The 17,913-nt window shown below is 31.3% G+C and overlaps 1 protein-coding gene across 1 annotated transcript; it reads right to left on the minus strand.

The window, feature by feature from the left end:
* Positions 1-2,537: 2,537 nt before the first annotated feature.
* LOC105137366 (uncharacterized) lies at positions 2,538-8,429 on the minus strand. Its single transcript, XM_011043094.1, has 13 exons — positions 8,142-8,429; positions 6,881-7,183; positions 6,461-6,589; positions 6,069-6,161; positions 5,548-5,694; positions 5,054-5,122; positions 4,753-4,836; positions 4,343-4,523; positions 3,804-3,920; positions 3,566-3,624; positions 3,249-3,383; positions 2,986-3,138; positions 2,538-2,860 (listed from the first exon to the last, which is right to left on the minus strand). The coding sequence occupies exons 2-13, from the start codon at positions 7,163-7,165 to the stop codon at positions 2,828-2,830; spliced, it is 1,485 nt and encodes a 494-aa protein (XP_011041396.1). The 5' UTR covers positions 7,166-7,183; positions 8,142-8,429; the 3' UTR covers positions 2,538-2,827.
* Positions 8,430-17,913: the final 9,484 nt, after the last annotated feature.

Here is a 17,913-nt window from a genome sequence, read left to right on the forward strand (position 1 = left end):
TAGAATTAAAGAGAGTACAAAAAAGCAAATGCAAATAGCATGCAGACAAAATAAAATAATTATTTTATAATAAATCATTAACCAAATGGGATATCCATAAACAAAATCCATGGCCCATCAAATCACAGAAAGAAAGCATGTCCCAATTCACCTAAATAGTTATTCAAGCCCATCTGAAAAATATCCATGGCGGCACACCAACACTATCCAAACTAACATCTCCATGGCCCATCCTTTATTTTTATTTTATTTTTTTCAAGATTAATGTCTCCATGATCATTATTTTTAAATAAATGTTTTTAAATTAATTTTTGGATTAATTGAGATTAAAAAAATTTATTGAAAAAAAATTTAAAACACATCTTATTTTAATAGGTTAAATTTGTATATACAAAAATTAAGAACACATGCATTGTTCATTATTATGTTTTATGATTATTATAGAGTAAATAAATATTGCACGAAAATAAACTCGAAGGGAGGTCAATCCAATTTTATTTTTATTTTTTTAATCTTGTTTAAACCAAGTCAACCGCATTATTAAAACTCTAACTTGATTATTTTTTCGATCAAGTTTAAACTAAGTCAACTACATTATTAAAACTCTAATATAATTAATTGAAGTTAAAAAATCTAATATGTACGCAGTTCAAGTCCTAAATTTTATGAGTTTAGCCTAATTTAAAAAATATGAATTATTACAAAAAAAAAATTAAAAGTGTTCAATCTTTCCTTGTAACATGTGAGGAGAATCATTATAAATTCAACCAATATAATGTTGATTTTTCTCTTTATTGCTATTAATAATTGTTTTAATATTGAGAGTAAAATTATTTTTTTCAAAATGATTCAAATGTTATTTATAGATTGACCAAAAATAATTTTGTCATTCAACTTTGAAATGCAAAATAATAATATTTTTTTCCTAAAAATTTGGAGAGAAAAAAAAATCTTTTGTTAAGGGTATTTTTTATTTTTTTTATTTGCACAATAAAATAACATTTATACCCTTAGCTACTCATAGAAATAACCTTGCAGATAGAAGTTTCTTTATCTTTACATTTTTTCTATGCAATAAAATTACATAGTTGATATTTGACTTTTTAAATTTAAAAGATGACTACGGAGGGCATTTTTATCTTTACACCAAGGTTGTTTTGTAATAATAATATGTCCTTCAGCTATTTTTTTTTTTTGTAATTCATCATGTTAAAATATTGATAAGTCAAAAAAATATGCTAATGTGTGTCATGCATGTCAGTGTATTATGATGGTCAAAATGATCTAGTGTGTGTCATGCATATGTCAGTGTATTATGATGGTCAAAATGATGGTAAAAAAAACTCAATCGCTATCTCATCTTATGTACAAGGATGTGGCACAATTATTAGAGTGATGTGTTTGCTAAGACGGGTAATGGTTCGACAACAATGAGTTTTTTATCTCCTGCCTTTCATTTCTCTCTCATGGGCCTTGATTTTCATGTTGGGGCTTTAAAATTTTAATTATGTCCTCCATTTTGTATTTGTTTTGGGTTTGGTGCTTATTATTTTGATTTTAGTGTTTCTTGAAAAAAAAAATTTCAATTTCATCCCTCTTTACATTTAATTTAATTTTTTTTTATATCCAATTTAGTCCTCATTCTTTTTATTGCTAATTTTTTATCATTTGCATTTATTTTATTTATTTTCTTTTGTCCTTTAGGATTTTAATTCGTTTTTTTTTTCAAATTTTGATCCTCATTTTTTTCATTACTCCTATTATATCCTTTTCTTTATTTTTGTTTTCAATTTAATTTCTTATTAGTTTCTTTCAATTATTTTTGGTGTAAGATTTGGTCCTTGTTGGTGTTTTTTTTTAATTATTTATATTTGAAGATTATGTTTTGTAATTATTTTTGTCTTTTACAGGGTTATTCTATTTTCATAATCATGTCCACTAGTTTCAATGATTCACTTGGTTTGAGTGTAATATTTTTTTAAAAAAAAATTAGAATTTTTTTTATTTGATATTAACTTATGAGGTTATGATCTTTGTGATTTATTCAGCTTTTATTTTTATAGAGTTATCACTATCTGATATTTTAGGTCACCAATTAGTCAGATTAACTGGAGTCGATTCAGTTTCTTTTTAAATTAATTTTTTATTCAGCATCTTTGTCATTAAATTATTAACTCTCAAACATTGTTGTTTTTTTCACCTTTTTTTACACGGGTTATCCCAGATACAAATTAGTCAAGCATCTTAACATCTTCTGCACTAATAAGTGGCTAGTTTAGCTCGATGGTGGTTAGAGTGACGCGTGTAATCTTTTGAAAAAGCAAAAACCTAGATGTTGGAGAATATAACATAAGTTGCCTTAGATGAAAAGATAAAAGCATTAGCGCCATAGATTTGTGCCGAGCAGACTTTGTTTCGTATATGAAAGGGCTAGGATTCTTTTGTTAACCTCTCAAAAGTTGCAGAAAATATAACTAAGGCCTGCAAAGTGTAATTATGATCCTAACATGGTCTTTAAACGTTTTGCTTGTGATTGCTTTGAGAGGTGATTATAATTTGCATTCATGCTACAAATGACAAGCCAAATCCTGTGCACAGATTATCGAAGCAAACAATAAAAAATGGTGAATTTGTTACAACAGACGATTAGGCAAACAAAAAACTATGCCTAAAACGACAGCAACCAGATTAGTAGAAGCCCAAATACAATCAGAAAGGTGTATTCTTCTTCGCCATGGCACACACACACATACAATCACTCAAGCTATGGCAACCTGAATAAACTCACATCTTGTTAAGAAAAACACTTGGTCAGTTACATTTCCTTCTATACTTGATCTTCTGGTCCTGCAAGTATGACCTGTAATTGCAAGCTACATGTGAGGGACGAGAGCGTTTTCCAGCAAAAATATCAGGAAAGGGGACTGAACTTTTAATGCTCAAAAGATTCTGTTGGCATGTAAAATAGAAAGAATAAAAAGGTACCCCGTTGCAATCATAAGCGTATTTCCGGGCAAGCATTATCGCTGCATTCCTGTCTCGCTCTGATTCAAATGTTAATACGAATGAAAGGCCCTTCCTTGGTTGCCAAAACAAGGACCTTGCAGCAGTGTTGGCATTGGTTCTAACCCCACACAACTGCAGGTAGATAAGGGCAATGATCAAGAGGTACAACATACTTATTGGCAGCGTTTTGAGTTTGTCGGTCATGTCATTTTACAGTAGCCTCGCATAGGCAGAACAAGTACCTGCATTGATGCTGAATAAATTTCTCTAGCCTTTGTAATCCACCCTCTGCAAAGCTTTACCCTCATCTTTCCCACATTAAACACATGAACAGAATGTGATGGATGATCTTGTCCATTCATCTGGGAAATAACCACCTGCATTCCATGAAATGCAGAAGCCGGGTAAAAACAAGTGGAACCCATGAAATATCATCCTATGTGTGCGCTTATTCTAATGTGTGTTTGCTTTTTGTGGATGACCATAGTACATGTTATTGCAATACAATAATAAGCATAAAACAGAAAAAATAGGAAAGGGAAAGAACAAGGCTACATACGCTGAATTCACAGCTAGATTTTCTCAAAAGATTCTCTACATGGGTTGCCAATCCTGCAGCTGTTACAAGTAATTTGATGCATTAGTATAGATGTTGCAACCAACAATGATAATAGAGCCCTGTCTAGAAATCTGATACAGATTAAAAGAAAATAATAAGAACAGCAGGGAAGAGGTAATGGACAGCCACAGAACAATATTGTTTATTGACAGAAAAATAATTCAGAACTAACACCAACCAGGTTCAATGGGACCGGAAGTTGTAACGATGACTTTCTGGCCATTTGAAACAATGTCTACTTGCAATACTCGGCCAACATCAAAGGGTTCAGGAGCATAAAAAGTTCTATTGGCACCTGTAGGGTCAAAATATTGAATTATGAAAGATGGTGAGGGATGTAAGATAACAAACGTAAAGGCTCTTGAAACATCTCAACCGCCGTCTTTAAGATTAAAGGGAAGCATAAAAATTTAGGACACGGATAAATACATCAATGCTTGGAATGCCTACTGAATTTCATCACTGATGACACCATCTAGGATTGTGCTTAAGTGGGGCTTAAGGCTTAACTGGACACCTAATTGTCCTAAAGAATATTCCAGATGAAGCACCATGAGCTATAAAATCATTTTTAATATCAGTACAGCACTCTGCTTCTGGACAGGCTTCTTGAACCTCAGTTAAAAGGGAGAAAACAAAGCAAAGCAAAACAAAATATATTACAAAATAATCATCGACCTAGATGAGCTACAAAATCATGTTATATGAATTGAATACCTGAAATAACTTCATTTTGGCTGTCTTCAGATGATACACGGTACCACTGAACTGAACACTTGGAAAGGGGTGGAGAACTATCTGAACGAGGCTTGAGTTGTAGAGATGAACCTAGAGTTTCAGAACCATCTAGGACATATGGAGCGGATTTATTTTGCTCAGCTCTCTTGCTCTTCGCCAGCTATAAAGGAAAAGTAAACCATGCACACAATACACAAACTCAGTTTTCAATGATTTAAATATCATGTTAGCATGGAACAGGTGCTAATATTACACAACAAGTACGACATGAACTGAACATTTCAGCATTAAAAAATGTATAAGAAGAAATTATATCATATCAGCCACAGCAAATAGTGTGAAAGAAATTGCTTTCATGAGAAATAAGTTTTCGACAACATTAAACAAACCTCTTTCTGAAGTTTAACTGAAACTAGAGATTTCTCCTGAATTTGATTTCGTAGAGCACGAAGCTCATGCTCCATGTCTATAACCTGCAAAAGCATTATATGCTTTATAGTCAATAAAATATTGTTAAATAAATCCATTACACTGTCACAACTGGATGATCTGAGCCATGTGCATAAAATGTGGCTAGAGGAAAGAACACGAGGCTAATATTAAATTACCATCAATAGATCCCCGTAATAATAAAACAGATCCATCAATATCCTATCTGCTATCACGGGTGAATAGAGAAAATTAATGTACCTTGCTTGGCTGATGCAATAATTTAATTCGTCTAGCCTCTTGAACCTCCTCGACTAGTTCCTCCACATCCTGCAATAGCAAGCATGTAAATGGATATTTTCATGTCATAATTGATAGTCATCTCATGTTCCAATTGATATTGCAGACCTTGTACTTATATGGTTATATGCAAAATGTTATTGTTGTAGCTGGTATGTTTATAAGCAATCGATAGTCATCTCATGTTCCAATTGATATTGCAGACCTTGTACTTATATGGTTATATGCAAAATGTTATTGTTGTAGCTGCATAAAGATGATATAGCTAAGCTTCCAGAGGAAAAGTATATTAGTTTATCAGATATCCATGATAAATTCCAGCATTGTAGTGAACAAAATTATGCAAAATCATGTTTAAGCGAAGAATATTCAATTATCACAATAAGGCAGTACAGTTTAGTGTGTTGGTGCAAGAAATAATTTAACAGAAGACATTTAATGATGAAAGAACTCACAGCAGCCTGGTTTTTTGAATGTTGAGCGTCCCTTTCTTCTTCATCCAGGGCCTCTCCAATCCTTTGCACAACTGCTCTGGCACTTTCAATTTCAGCACAAGCAAAAGATTTCTCTTGGTTCACTAACTTTTTAGCATCTTCAGAAGCCTGTAGGGCATAAATAAAATATAACTTCATATAATTAAGGATTTTAGAAGGTTGGCGAGGAAAAGCTCCATAAGAAGTGCATTTACACAAGGTTTTGACGGGCATGAATTACAGAAACTTCATCAATCAAAAGGGGAGCGTTAGGTCGGAAACTCTATGGCATTATTCAAAGATTAACGATGATTAGGCCATTACGATGAGAGAATCACATGGTATCCTAAGTGATACTAAGTCTAGACCCATCCTGTGTTTGATTTATTAAGCAACATAGGAAACTAAAGGGAAATGCCATGCTCTAAATCATGAAAGGCACCAAATGATATATCTATCGCAAATAAGAATCTCTACACAAATTTACAACACTATTGACTAACCTGTTTAAGAAAGTTAGCCAGCTTTTTCACTTCAAATTTTTCTTGAATTAATTCTCCTTCTTTTTGAGTCAGTTTAACTGCTAATGCCTCCACCTGCATAAAAGATTATAGTTGACAACAATTATCATATTGCAAATGTAGAAACAGAATAAGATATGCATTCAAGTGCACTTGCAAGAAGACTTCTTCGGGTATTTTAAAGGAAAACAATTGGTAACAAAAACACCAAAATACAATTTGAAGCTTAAATAGGTAATGAAATTGTAGAAGGGTGTTGAAATCCATGTTGAAAATATCAAACACATGTTACTATTTGAAACATTCGAAAGACTGTCTGCCTATCAACTGCTTTTCTACAGAAAAGGAAATGGAAAGGTGAGGAAAATACAGACCATAGAGATGGCTTTCTCCACATCTTCCTTGTTTCGCCCTGCCATACGACCTCTTAAAGATTCCAGGGCATCTCTAAGCTTCTTTAAAAGAACATGTCCTTCCAAAGAAGCCACCTCTCTAAGCTTTGCCTGAATTTTAGAGAAACAACTACAATTAATTTTTCATAGATCCAAATCAGAAGTCCATACTCTTTTAAGACAAGGCGAAAAGGCATAGTAAAAGCTAGCAGAAAGGGAAAGGGCAGATGGCCTTTGATTAAGCTAAGTAAACACAAGATATAGATTTCAATTGCAGATTCAGGCTGTGTTTAATTTTAGAAGAGTATTCCTCATTTGTGCACATCCTAAAGTCTGTGTCATGCATAAAAAAAAAAAGAAAATGGATAAAGCCATATAGAAAATAGGGCAAAGTTCAAGAACCTCTTCGGCCAACTTTGCTGCAGCAGTCAAGTTCTTGTCGAATTTACAAGCAAGGTCACGAACTGAGAGTCGCTTGTGTTGATTTGACAGCTGCGTGGTTTCCTGTTCGACAACCTCCTTTAAAGATGGACCCTTGTTGTCCTCTTTTGGTTCTTCCAAAATCTGATTATCAGGTCCTAATTTATATTTTGGAAACCCATCAGAAGCAAAGCTCACATCAGCTGAAACAGGAAAAATTACTTCTCCCTTCATATTTTCCTCAATTTCGGGACTTATCTTCGTCATTTCTGCTAGATTAGGTTCCTGCTCACCATAAGCCAGCCCCAAAAAACACAATCAAACTTTGAACCTTGAATAAGAGAAAAATCTAAAGACACGTTGAAATTTCAAATCTCGTCAAATTTCATAGCATAAACCTCCAGATGATTGTGCAGATTAAGAAACCATAGAAATGCACTTTAAAGTATAACATGTTCTGAGAAGGCAGCGTATAATCTAGCAAAAGTCTTGATCAATCATATTTAATTGTATCAGAAAGAACACAAGCAAACCAAGGGAATTATTATTCAAATGCACGAAGGCAAAAGGAGTTGAAGAGAAGGAAGGGCCATATATTACGTTGAGTACAGATGCAAGAAATTGATGGTTAATTTTACAAATTAAGTGGAAACTCAATTCGCTAATGCCCACAAGTACCAAGTCTCACAAATCAAATGCAATTACTAAGCACCAAACTTCAAATAACTTCATTTAAAGAACAGAATATTCATCGATCTGCAGCAACTCTGATCTCCAATTTCCAACACAGACCTTTCCAAGCTACTCTAATGATTCAAAAGAACATGATAGATAGACAGAAAATAAAAACCTCTTATTTTTCCAGCTCAATATTACAACCATGAAAAAAAGAGGAGAGACTACTGTCATCCTAGTAAACCTTTTAATAAAAGAAGGAAACAAATTAGTCCATAAAAGCATGTTCTTTACTTGCAGTCATCAAGTGTATGTTAACTACATTTCAACAACTCCAACCCACATTACCAAATTTCTACACACAACAAATTCTTCACCAATCAAAACCTAAAATTTCTTCAGAAAAGTAAAACACATTCCAAATTATAAAGCAACACTCAAGATTACAGCCAAGATCCAAACTTTGCAACCAAAAAGCATAAATTGAGCACCAACTCTTACTCTATAAACCAAATGATGAAAACCCAGATGAATAAAACAAAGAAAAGAAGCTAAAAGAAGCACTTACAGAGATAACAACACAATGTGTGACCAAACCTCAAAAATATGCTTAACACCAGTACATGAAAGAAAGATTCTTGCCGCAAGTTGACACTGAGATTCTACAAAGAGAGCCAGATAGAGAAAGGAGGAGAATATGAAGTTAGAAAAGAAGGAGAAGAATCTAAGGAGGGTTTTTTCTTTGCTAAAAGGAAAACACTTTGCTGGGTAGCCTGAACTAAATTTCTATTCTTCTGTGTTCAGTGTTTCCTTCTCTCTCTACAACAACAACGAACATGTCATGTTGCTGCAATGTAATATTGTGTTATAAAAGACAGTGTGTGTGGTCAAATAGTTAAAAGTGAAAAGCCAAAAAGCCTGCTCTCTTCATGCGCTGGTCCCACTGGACTACCTTCTTGTTTTGGTCCTATCGCATCACCTTAGGGTTTGGGCCTTCCCCTTCTCTTTCCATTGTGTTTGGCGGGTGGTTGGGTTGGTTGAAAGATGCTTATCGAAGAAAAGCAACCTTGTCGTGACCGCTCCTGACCTGATTCATGGGTTAACTTGGTGTCTTGACTTTTGCACGTGCAAAACCTAGTCCAGTTGAGGTTTTATATCGAACCGATTTTGAAATCTTTACGGTTAGATTTTGAAATCTTTGCCCAAGACCCCTGTAATCAGATCTGATCCTCTCAATTTATATAACCCGAGCTTCATCCAGAGTTAACCATGGCGGTATTTTACAACCGTGCTTTATACAAGAAAAGGAGCTGAAATTTACAACATATTCTATACAGGGATCATTACATCGACTGGCAACGATTTTTGTGATACAGTAAAATGAATGAACATACATATGTACTGCTGGAGGTCCCCATCGAAAAATGAAGTTTAAGGTATAGGCAAAACGACCTCATAAAACATAGGATGCGTCCTGATAATCAGATACCGCAGTAGGGGTCGGGGATATGCTATGCATGCAAGAGATTTAGTACGTGAGAGTGTGTGTGGTCGAGAGAAAACTGTCCGTGTCATTTGTTTTGCTGGACGCCCTTGGAATTTGGCTAAAACAAAACCTCTGTCTTTCTCGTGAATATTTTGATTTGCTTCATTAAAAGAATTTTGGATTAATTTTGGATTTAAAGTTTGAGATTTTAGATTTAAAAATCAATGTGGGCTATGCATATTTTCAAGTTAGTTGAATCTATAATTTTTATTAAACATGTTATTTGAATTTTTTTAATGTTTAGTTTTGACTAAAAAATTTAATCAAGTCATTCAAAATTATATATAGTTTAATTTAATTGTACATTCAGGTTTGGCCAGGTTTGCTGAGCCAACTTGTGAGGCACAACCAAATTTAATAAATATTTTATTTAGGAATAAAATAAAAACTATAGCCAAATACAAAAACAAAATGACAAACCATGCATGTGAAACAAAACGACATAATAGGTCCTGAAGACTTGATTGTTGAAAAGAAACAAAAGAACCTGAAAAATAACACTTGGAAAAGACTTGAGATGAAGGATTCGGAGTTTTCCATTTTCATTTCTTTTTTTTTTTCATTCGGCGCAAACTGTATTTTTTAAAAATTTTAAAAAAATTATTAAAATTTAATGTATTTTAAATCTTAAATTGTTTTAATATATTACTGTTAAAAATAATTTTTAAAAAATAAAAATAATATTATTAACGTATATTTCAGCATAAAAAATTATTTAAAAAACAATTACAATTATATTTCTAGCCAGACTTAACAGGAGGGGTTTCATGAGACATGCATGGGTGCACCATGCCATACAATCCCAACATAGCTGCAACAAATTTAATTACACAAAAAAATAAAATCAAACTACTAATAATAGACATTAGACTACAACTGTGTGTGTTTGTACTGGGTGGTAGCTAAACAAGTCTTAATCATCGTTAATTAGATAGGTAAACAACCGTTTTGTAACTTTATAGGAGCTTATGCAAGAAACTTCCTTAAATTCTAAAGTGAAAATCATAATCCAATCAAAAAGTATCATTTGCGCACATCATAGTTGTCAATAACTTGTATCAACCGTTTTGATTAAAATAAAAAAAAAATATTTTTTTATAAAACCCAGTTAAGTTTAACCAAATTAATAAATTCAGTCAAATTAATAAAATATTATTAGATAATATCATCTTCGACTCAATTACATGCCCTCAATTTTTTTCATATTAACCTGCCAAACTTTGCGGAGTTTAATAGCTATGTTTTGCATATTATAAAAGGAGCATTAAAGTTCCTTGAGAACTAAGGTACAATGTTTGAAATGATGTTTGAGTACGAACAGATAAATGTAACGGCTAATTAATTTGATAATGTGTGCTTTAAGCCCTAGAGCTTTATGGTAAACACAGAATATTGTTTGTTTATTGATGGCGAGAGGGGGAACAACTGGTAGGTGATATTGGAGAAGCTCGCTCAAAGGTCTCTGATCAGCTAATTAAAGTGGGAGCTTTGAAAGTATGATTAGGGTTTAACAAACTATACCCCATGAATCCCAAGGATTGTGCCCTAACTCACCCACTTTGGTGGTCTTGTGGGGCTCTGGGTCTTGGCTTCTCATTGCCCATTATTCCCAGTCCTTTTCCCCGATCCTTTCAGATTGCCAAAAGGTATAGATTGCTGAACAAAACCATGGAATCATATTTTAAGAAATCTTTCTATGATGATTGTTGATTAAGATTTTCTGTCCAAGATGGTATGCCATTTTTTTGTTTGGGGGGTGGAATTACAAAGGTAATTATTTACTAACTAGATGTTTTTAATTTGAAATTGCATTTTAAAAATGCGTTGGCTTCAAAAAAACATTAAATTCATATTTTTTGTAGGATTGTTTTTCAATGATTTTCACATATTAATGTAAAAAATTTTAAAAAATTTTAAAAAATTATTATAATGTATTTTTAAATATTATCTTCCACCATAGTACTAAACACACATTAAATATTTGCCGTTTGAGCTTATAGATTTTTTATATTATCTGTTACTGTAACTTTTTATGCATCAATTTTTTTTTTAATTATTTTCCAAAGTCAATTTATTTTTTCAAATTTCGACCTATAACTAGAATTTAATAAAGCACCGAACTTTAAGTCAATCAAAACGTCAAGTTGCCAAAGTCTCATAACACAAACTATATTTTAAAATTAATCCAAACCCTTAACGTCATTTAAAACCAATATATATATATATATATAACTGAAGTCCAAAATCTTTTTTCTTCCTCCAACTTTCATTATCTTTTAGGTATTTTAGCATTACAGAAAGGGAAAAAAAATCATAAACATTGAATTCTAGAAGAGGGTTGATTTGGGTTCGAGCTAGGAAGAATCAAACATCACCTAAAGCAAGTCCCACCTTCAACACAATCGATCTTGCCAGCTATTTAAGCCTACAAGTCCCTATCTTCCTTTTCCCTTTCACTTTTTTTTCGGGTCTTGAAAGCAATTATGGAGGATGGATGCTAGATGGCTTGAAGCAACAAGCTTGCCTCTTTTTTCTACTTACGAAGAGGAAGTGCATTATCTTATTGCAAAGGCATCAAAATGTTCGTAATATATCCTCAACACCTTCACATGGTAGGGTCCAAATCCCAGCTTGCATGGGCTACTCCCAATACGTAACATATAGAGGCCATGCCCTCTTGGTGATGTTGGCACTTGGCACCAGTTTTCCTGACAATTTGTCAATGATTCCTATTTAAAGTTCATGAAGAAGCAAATTTATCATGCAAAAGTTCTTGGCCCTGTAGAGGTGATTGATTTCTTTGAAAATCAAGCTGTCCTTACCTATGCCATGTCCAAGGAAGCATGAGCTTGCACAGTAACGCATGGTTCTAAAAGTCAGTCTTTGTCTTTAAGACTTGCATTAAAAAATTTTCGTTTTGAAGTGACCATTTGTATGGCTTAATTTTTTCTCTAAAAACTTATGGTAGTAATCATATCCATTGTTGGCATCTGGGCAAAGGTGCTTAATTGGAGGTGATTTTCTTCTCTTTTTTTTGCTTAAAAAAGCATAATAGTCCTTATTAGTTTTAGAGCTTTGAGTTTGCCCCTTCTTTTTTATATTTTGCTCGAAGCTTGCCCATTATTCCATGACATATCTAAGAAAGAATATTTTTTTAAAAAAAAATGGTTTCATATGGAATTTTCATTTAAAAATTGGGCTAGTCTTTTGTGTTTTTGATTGCAAGAGCTTCTTTTTTAATTAGATTTTGATAAGAAGTAATTTCTTAGAAAAACCTAGCCTTAAATATTATGGTTATAATATTTTTCATTATAATATTTTTACAAAATAGTTGTTTGTTTTTACTCTTCTTAACTGGAAATTCTAGCTCTACCTCTACATATATATGGTGAACTTTTTTATCAACCTATAAAATCTTTTTATTTTAGGGTTCTCTTATCACCACCATACGATCTTAACTAAATAAAGCCAACTAGATTTCTGCGAGCATAATTTAATTAAAATTATGTATATTAAAATCTTCATTGACTGACATTTTAATTGTTGATTAATTAGGATTATGTCTTTATTCCCTTACTCACCGAGCTTCTTCAAGGTGGGTTTAGTTCAAGTTAATTTCTCTCTTCAGTACATATAAGAGGAAAATAGCAAGAGCAGTTGACATAATTAGAGCATATATAACCAAAAACCAGCAAAAAGATGATATTTATAATCACTCTATCCTACATCTAGAGGCAGACAGGTTCAGGAATATCATGCTGAAGAACAAAGTCTTCACTAGAGTCCAGAGAAGTATAATTTCTAACATGAACAAACATTCACATGATAGGAATCTCAGCTTGATCGGCCACATTGTCAAAGGTTTTCCATGGTCCACCTCTTAGTTTTCATCTACTTTAAGATTTTGCTTGTCTCGATTCTCAACACATAACATGCTATGGCTATGGCGACATTGAACTCCTTTTCTCTTCTCTTCTTTTCTTTTCTTCTTTAATTCTCATCTCCATTATTATTATTTATTGAAGAGTTAAAGTTTAGAAGTCTTACTATTTACTTCTTATATATAATGATATATTTATATTTAATTAGTCTTATTTGTAAAAGGTATTTTGATTTTTGATTTTTCCACATTGGTGTGTCAGAGATGTTTTAAATGTATGTTTTATATTTAGTTAATATTTTCAGATATATATATATATATATAAAAGATAGAAATATGTTTTTGTTAAAGTAAGAGAGATAAAGTGAATTTTTGTATTTTTATGACATGAACATAAAGTAAAGAGAGATATTTCTATGATATCTTTGTTTCTTTTGTTGTGAAATAATAAACAAATACTAGCTAAATGTTAAAGAATTAATGTTTTCATATTGGATGTATAATCATCCTATGTATATAATAGTTCAACATGGCAAATCATTTCCACCTGCTAGTAGTATTTGGGATCATTTATTTATTTATTATGATTTTGCTTTGATGGGAAAATATCTAATTAAAAGAGTGCAGCTTTACATAATGCAACAAATAATAATAATAAAAAAAAACTAAGAAGCATTAGTAAAATATTGTGGCATGCTAGAATTATTGCATTATGTGTTGGAACAACATAATAATGATTTTATCTTTTCTATCAAAGTTCAAAGAACTTGCTATGAAGGATAATACAATCTTTTCCTCAAAATTTAGAGGATATTATTTGATTGATCGGTGATAAATTGATCCATTAACTTTTGTTATAGTAAAATAACTTAATTATACTTAAAAATTAAAAAATAAAAATTAGCTTTCCTCTAGGGACTTTCTAGTCTTTTTATTTTTTCAGCATGAGAAAGTTATGGAATTATCTGTGCAAGCAAAAGTTATTAAACTAGTTCTCAAGTTTTTTTTATTTTTATCGTGATTTCTTTAATTAGAATTAAGTTGGCTTAAAACTAATTTATTATTTTAATAAATACAAAATATTATTAAAAAAATTAATTGACACTTAAAATGCATACGCCAGCATGTAGATTACCTTCGTGTTTTTCAAGAGGCATATGAAATGTCATTTGGGGGAGGAACGTGGACTTCCATGCACGACAACTTTGAAAGGGCCAAGGCGTCTCCTTCGCCATGAGATAGCGTGTATGGTTTTTGGGTGATGTTGTGTCACTGTGATATATATATATTCTCATTGAAATTAGATTCTTTTTTATTTTTTAGGTTTTTTTATTAATTATTTTATTAATTTTTTTTAATTATATTTGTATTATTGAGGATCCATCATCCTATCTTTTTTCTAGTTATTATTATTACTTTTCCTTTTAAAATTCAATTCATGCACTCTGTTGTTGCTTTTATATAATAATCTTATTCAATCCAACAAAATCCATGACTTTGAGTCATGCTATTTTTTTTCTATTTTTAAAATACACCAACAACATCTAAGCATTGTTTCTTTTAATTTACAAAAAATTTCAACTTGGCCAGTAGTGAATCACGGGTGGCCTCTCTAATAGACACTACTAGGGATATATTATGTCATGGTGAGCGATGCCTTAGACAAGGAAGAACAGTTCATAATGCACGTACAATGAATCATTGACCTTATTTACAAAGGAGTGCTTCTCCCTACAGCCATTGTTATTGACAGCACCTTCTCCATTTTTTTTCCCGCTGATTAAGCAACAAATGAAGCTAGAATGAATTTGACCTTAGGGATTAATCCCTTCTTCTCTCTTTGCTTGTTGGATGCTTATTGTCTCTTCAACAATCAATGGTTTGGCCATTAAAAAAGATTTCACAGGAAAGTGGGACCAATTTGAGAATTAACCAACATCTTAAGGCTTCTGCCATTATCAATAGCTAGCAGCAGCTCTCACCTTTGCATCATTATGCACATACTGAAATAGACCCACTTTCATGCTACAATTGAAATTTTATCTAATTTTGTTGCTGTAGTGCGTACTGTATCAGTGGCAAGAATAAGGAAATGGTGTTTCATGGAGCAATTATAATATTGTCTTCTTTTTATATTATGCTAAAAAAATATATTTTATATTTTTAATATGTAATTATTGATTTTTTGATTCATTATTATATTTTTTACTAGATGTTAAAAACATATTAATAATACCTTCATATTAATTATTTTGTGTTAAAAAATTATTTGACTTGCAGTTAGGTGAATCAAATAGACATGTTGACATTTTGTTTTTACATTTATTGAGACATATGGTTATTTATTTTATTTAATTAAATGCATCCAAAAGTTTTTTAATTTAAAATTAAGATTTTTTATTTAAAAAATGCATTTAAAAAGCTTGCATGTTTTTTTATTAAAAAGGATTATACAGCCTGCGACAAAGAGCAAGTAAAATTAAGAACTAGTAGCAATCTAATCTAATTTGAAGTACAAACTAGAAAAAAAATCTAAGTTATTGATTTACTGTGTTGATTCACAAGTTATTAGATCAATATAAATAAATTATTTTTTATTAAAATGAAATTATTATTGATATTCGTCCGATCAAGTTTGGTTAATTCATGAATTAACTCGTTAAATAATTAACTGAATTAGACCAAATTAATATCTTTTAATTCAAATTAAAATCCAACTTAGATAAAACTATAGGTTACATATTCGGGAGTCGACACACGACAAGTTTAATAGCAACGTCTTGCAGCCATGATGGAGGGTTGGCAAGTCGTTGAACACTTGGACTTCATAAGTGGGACTTTGGAGAAGAGAAAAGAAAAGGGGTCTGGAGCACCTTGGAAGCTAATTGGGCTCAACAGTAGGCTGGCATGAGGTGATGATCGGCAAATGTTTATGGCAAAGGCTCATAGTATATCGCACGCCACACTAAGGGAGATAATTATTTCATCTCTTTTCACAACAGGAAGGCTCACATATTGTTCCTCTTCCTCTCTCTGATGAGAGATCCAACACCCTCAACCCCTGAAAAGCCCATTGCGGTGTACCAAGGAAATGAGATCCTTCTCGTGCATTAAATGACTCGAAGCTCTGGTTCTATGGCAGGAGATCATCCCACGTCCCCAAGAGCCTCAGGCCAGAAATTCCACAGCCCATGTAATCACACAGTTGCCATTGTTTTGTGCAGGTGGGAGATAATATATCACTGCAGAATAATATAAATTATAAATTAAATTTTTATATGAAATTTTAAAATATAATTTATATAATTTTTTAAATAAAAATTTTTTAAATTTAAAATTTACATAAATTTATATAATTTTTTAAATGAAAGTTTTTTAAATTTAAAACGTGCATAAATTTATTTTATTTTGTGTTTAATTTTTATTATTAAATAAATAAAAATGATGAGATTCGAACTCATGACCGCTTGATTAACCAGATTCTGATATCATATTAAAGAATCATTTCATCTCAATAACTTAAACTAAGATTTATATTATTTTCTATCAAATAAATTAATCATTTCTTTGGTAGAATTCTTATGATAGGAAACATGTTAAAAAAACAATATGTTAAACATTCCTGTGGTGCAATAATCTAGTTTGTTAGCATTTAAACAAGAGAGATTGTTAGACATTCCACTAATTAATCACATTTTATTGACTCGTGTGTGTATATATATATATATTAGTGTAATTAATTTGTTGGTAGATTCATTATTTTAATTGTTAGTTTTAATTATTTTATAAAGTTAGATTTATTAACGGATCTCGTAGACTTTGAAGTCACATAGGTATAATAATAAACTCGTTTGAATTTCTCACAGATTTCTTTTATAAACCAAATTACACAATAAAAACAAATTACTAAAACTTTTTTTATTTTTTACCAGATATAAATATTATACTCTCAACAATTACGTCATCATCGATTATATTTTCAGAAAAACATCTAAAAAATAACAGAATCATCTAAATTTTTTTTGGTGGAATTCTTATGATAGGAAACATGTTAAAAAAAACAATATGTTAAACATTTTTGTGGTGCAATAATCTAGTTTGTTAGCATTTAAACAAGAGAGATTCTTAGACATTCCACTAATTAATCACATTTTATTGACTCGTGTGTGTATATATATATATATTAGTGTAATTAATTTGTTGGTAGATTCATTATTTTAATTGTTAGTTTTAATTATTTTATAAAGTTAGATTTATTAACGGATCTCGTGGACTTTTAAGTCACATAGGTGTAATAATAAACTCGTTTAAATTTCTCACAAATTTTTTTTATAAACCAAATCACAAAATAAAAACAAGTTACTAAAACGTTTTTTTATTTTTTACCAGGTATAAAATATTATACTCTCGATAATTATGTTATCATCGATCATATTTTTAGAAAAACATCTAAAAAATCACAAATCAAATACCCAAATGAAGCCAAATTAAAGGCTGCTTTAGTTTTCAATAATTCGTTTGTAATTGTGTCTTATAACAATAATTTGGGATGCCTCTTATCGGTTTATGGTATAGGATATTTGTCAAATTTGTGCACCAAAGATTTTATTGCCCAGCAGAGACAGTGACGTTACTCCTACTCGAACAAAGAAGTCCAGGTAGATGCAACATCACCATCCACGATAATAATACATGCTCCATACATAAATGTATTTGAGAGGATAATTATTATTGTTTTAAAAATATTTTTTATGTAAAAATATATTAATAATTAAAAAACAATCATTTTAATATAAATGAATTAAAATAAAAAAAACATTTTAAATATATAAAAATTAATTTTAAATAACCTCCATTTGAGTCGTATTTGCTTACACTTATATAATCAAAGAATTGAATCTTGTGAAGTGTATA

This window comes from Populus euphratica, unplaced genomic scaffold (genome assembly GCF_000495115.2).
Source record: "Populus euphratica unplaced genomic scaffold, PopEup_1.0 scaffold66.1, whole genome shotgun sequence".
NCBI lineage: Eukaryota > Viridiplantae > Streptophyta > Magnoliopsida > Malpighiales > Salicaceae > Populus > Populus euphratica.

Bases quoted from the DNA above. Each gene is read 5' to 3' on its own strand.
- LOC105137366 (XM_011043094.1), bottom strand. From the start codon at position 7,165: ATGACGAAGATAAGTCCCGAAATTGAGGAAAATATGAAGGGAGAAGTA. The intron at 4,837-5,053 runs GTACATTAATTT...ATGCTTTTGCAG, and splicing joins TATTGCATCAGCCAAGCAAG to GTTATAGACATGGAGCATGA. The intron at 2,861-2,985 runs GTACCTTTTTAT...TTGCAATTACAG, and splicing joins ACGCTTATGATTGCAACGGG to GTCATACTTGCAGGACCAGA.